The 2,867-nt window shown below is 48.3% G+C and overlaps 1 protein-coding gene across 1 annotated transcript in view; it reads right to left on the minus strand.

Moving 5' to 3' along the window:
• NIPAL4 (NIPA like domain containing 4) overlaps nt 1–377 on the minus strand; it is an 18,936-nt gene extending 18,559 nt beyond the window's left edge. The window contains exon 1 of the mRNA XM_034779569.1: nt 74–377. Within this exon, the coding sequence (XP_034635460.1) occupies nt 74–110 (37 nt within the window). The 5' untranslated portion in view covers nt 111–377. The remainder of the gene's footprint in view (nt 1–73) is intronic.
• Nucleotides 378–2,867: the final 2,490 nt, after the last annotated feature.

Below are 2,867 nucleotides of genomic sequence, written 5' to 3' on the forward strand. Positions count from 1 at the left end.
CCCCCCCCCCCCCCCCCCCCGCTCCTCACCCCAGACTTCAATCCCGTCCCGCCCCCCATGCCCCGGCACCCACCGTTCGCACAGCTGCTGTTCCCCCACAGCGGCTCCATGGGCTTGGATCCGGATCGCAGGCGGGTGTGTGTGTCCCGATGCCGCTGTCTCCTCTGCCCCTCCTTTGCGAGGAGCGGCACCTCGGACCTCGCCCTGCCTCTGCCGAGCCGGAAAGTTGCTCCTGGCTGGGCTGGGTGTGCACCTGCTGCAGCCGGATACTCCACTGACTCCGGCTTCTCCTCCCCCTGGCGCTGCAGCCTCCTCACTCCCCAGGGACTCAGCCCCTGCCTGACCTCAGGCCCCCAGCACTCAGGAGGGGGAGGGCGTGAGTCTCTGCTTCATGCAGAAAAAGGGAAGGGATCAAACAAATGTCTAGGTCCAAATGCTCCAAGCGAGGGTGTGTGTGTGTGTACGTGTGTGTGTGTACGTGTGTGTGCCGCTCACACAGGTGGGTGGGTGTAAGCAATGCTCTGAAAACGCACCCAAGTAATCATGCAAACCCGGCAGCGGTGTGTGCACCTCTGGTACTGAGTGTGCACAAAAAACCACTGTGAGCGTGAGCACAATTCCCCGACGTGCCCATGCAAACGCTGCTGGTATTTTCTGTAAGTTTCCTTTGCACTTTTGCTCAGGCTTGACTCTCGCTGTGAAGCATTGTGGGGGTATTTTGGCTATATGGGATGCCAGGTTAAAAAGAAGAGAGAAAAAAAGAATGTGTCCCAGCAAAACTAGGGATGGCTGAACAGCCTTTCTATCTGATTTGAAATTCCTGTGTTCCCCTCAATAGCTCGGCCCTTCACCTCTCTGAGATGGGCCCTGAAGAGATGCAGGGTCCAGGAGTACTTCAGGAGACAGATTTCTCCTTGGGGCTTTGTTTTTCTCCTTGTGCAGCTTGGGGCTAACAGGGAGAACTTGCACTTACTGCCATTAAATACGAGGGCCACACAGGTCGTCAGGTATCAGAGGGGTAGCCGTGTTAGTCTGAATCTGTAAAAAGCAACAGAGGGTCCTGTGGCACCTTTGAGACTAACAGAAGTATTGGGAACATAAGCTTTCCTGGGTAAGAACCTCACTTCTTCAGATGCAAGTCTGAAGGTCGTTAGTTAGCACAGGGGATAGCTAGCCAGCATGGTTCAAGCCGAGTTCCAGCGGAGCATAGCTGAATATTGTCTGACCAAACTGGGCGTAATATTAAATCAACCCAATAAATGGCTTACACGGTAGCATGCAGGACCTTGTATTTACAGAGAGAGCCGTGTACCATGGAGCAGAAATTAAAAGCAAACAAGAGGCTTTTTAACAGAGCACTGGGCTAATAAAATGTAGGCACATTTGTACTGCAGAGAATATCTACTCTTACAAAAAGAGATTCCGCATGCAGATATTAACCTATTAAAAGAAATAGTTCAGAAGGGCTTGTGTTGTTTTAAATGTTGGTAGGAATAATTGTTATGTACTTAGGACTGTAGCTGGGCACTGCATTTTGCAGAAATAAAAGCACATCTTGGGGCTTTAAGAGAGGTTTGAAGGAAGAGAAGGAAGCCAGATGGGTTTGAATTCAACCACAAACTGGTGAATTTGATGCAGGGACCATTGGGTGAAATCTATTATCTGTGTTATGCAGTGCAGTATGCAGACTAAATGAGCCCAATGCCTGCCCGCCCCAGCCTTGAAATCCATGAATCTTTGACACTCAACTAATGCTGATGACAGGCTCTTCCAATGCAAACATGCACAGCGTTAGCAATGACAGGGACAGCTAATGACAAAAACAATGGGACATAATTTCAATGGGACTGCTTGCGTATTTAGTGTGAGCACAAATATCATCATCTACCAGCAATGTACTGTCAGGAGTGGAGCTAAGCAAACTACAGAAGAAAGATTGAAGTAGTGGGAGGGGCTTGGACACGTCAGGTTTCTGTCATAGCAGCTTCTTACAGGAGCAAACCTATTAAAAATACACCAGATGTAGAACAAGTCCGATCATTTAAAAGCTCTCCATTGCATTGTGAAATTCCATTCAGAAAGGACGTGAGATGAATGTGAGGGTGGAGTAGGGTGACCAGATGTCCCGATTTTATAGGGACAGTCCCGATTTTTAAGTCTTTTTCTTATATAGGCTCCTATTACCCCCCACCCCCATCCTGATTTTTCACATTTGCTGTCTGGTCATCCTAGGGTGGAGAAGCAACTCAAGGAATGTAATGGGCTCAGTTCTACTCCCATTAACATCTGTTTGAATGTTGCCACTGACTTCAGTGGGAGAGGGATCTGCTGTTGTTTTCTAACGTGTTCTGTATTGAACGGAAGCAATGTTTTCTGAATGCACGTGGCAGACAAACTGTTTGTTTGATAACCACTTTAATACGGCCATGGGATTGGACATCTCCGACAAAGGGCCCAGGGTCTTCCTCAGCAAACCTGGGACTCCTTAGCTTTCCAGAGCATTTGATTTCTGCGATCCCATTAGTGCAGTTCTAGGAGCTCAAAGGGAAAGCGGAGGAAAAACTGTACAGTGATCAACTCGGTTATCTTACATTTTTAATGTAGCCTCACCATTGCGTGCCCCACTTAAAGGTATAGAGAGATGGGGAATGCAAATCACTATCGAGGGTCTTACAGTCACACGGAGTGGCCAAAGGGAATTAGGCACCTAAGTGACTTAGCAGCCTAAGTCCCATTGACTTTCAATATAAATGAGGAGAGACTGACTTTCACCCAGACCTAAAGTGTAGAATGTCTAACTCCCATTGATTTCAATGTGAGCTAGGTGTCTAAATACCTTTAAGAATCTGGGCCCTAAGTCACTTGGG

Source organism: Trachemys scripta, chromosome 8 (assembly GCF_013100865.1).
Source record: "Trachemys scripta elegans isolate TJP31775 chromosome 8, CAS_Tse_1.0, whole genome shotgun sequence".
In the NCBI taxonomy this organism is placed as follows: domain Eukaryota; kingdom Metazoa; phylum Chordata; order Testudines; family Emydidae; genus Trachemys; species Trachemys scripta.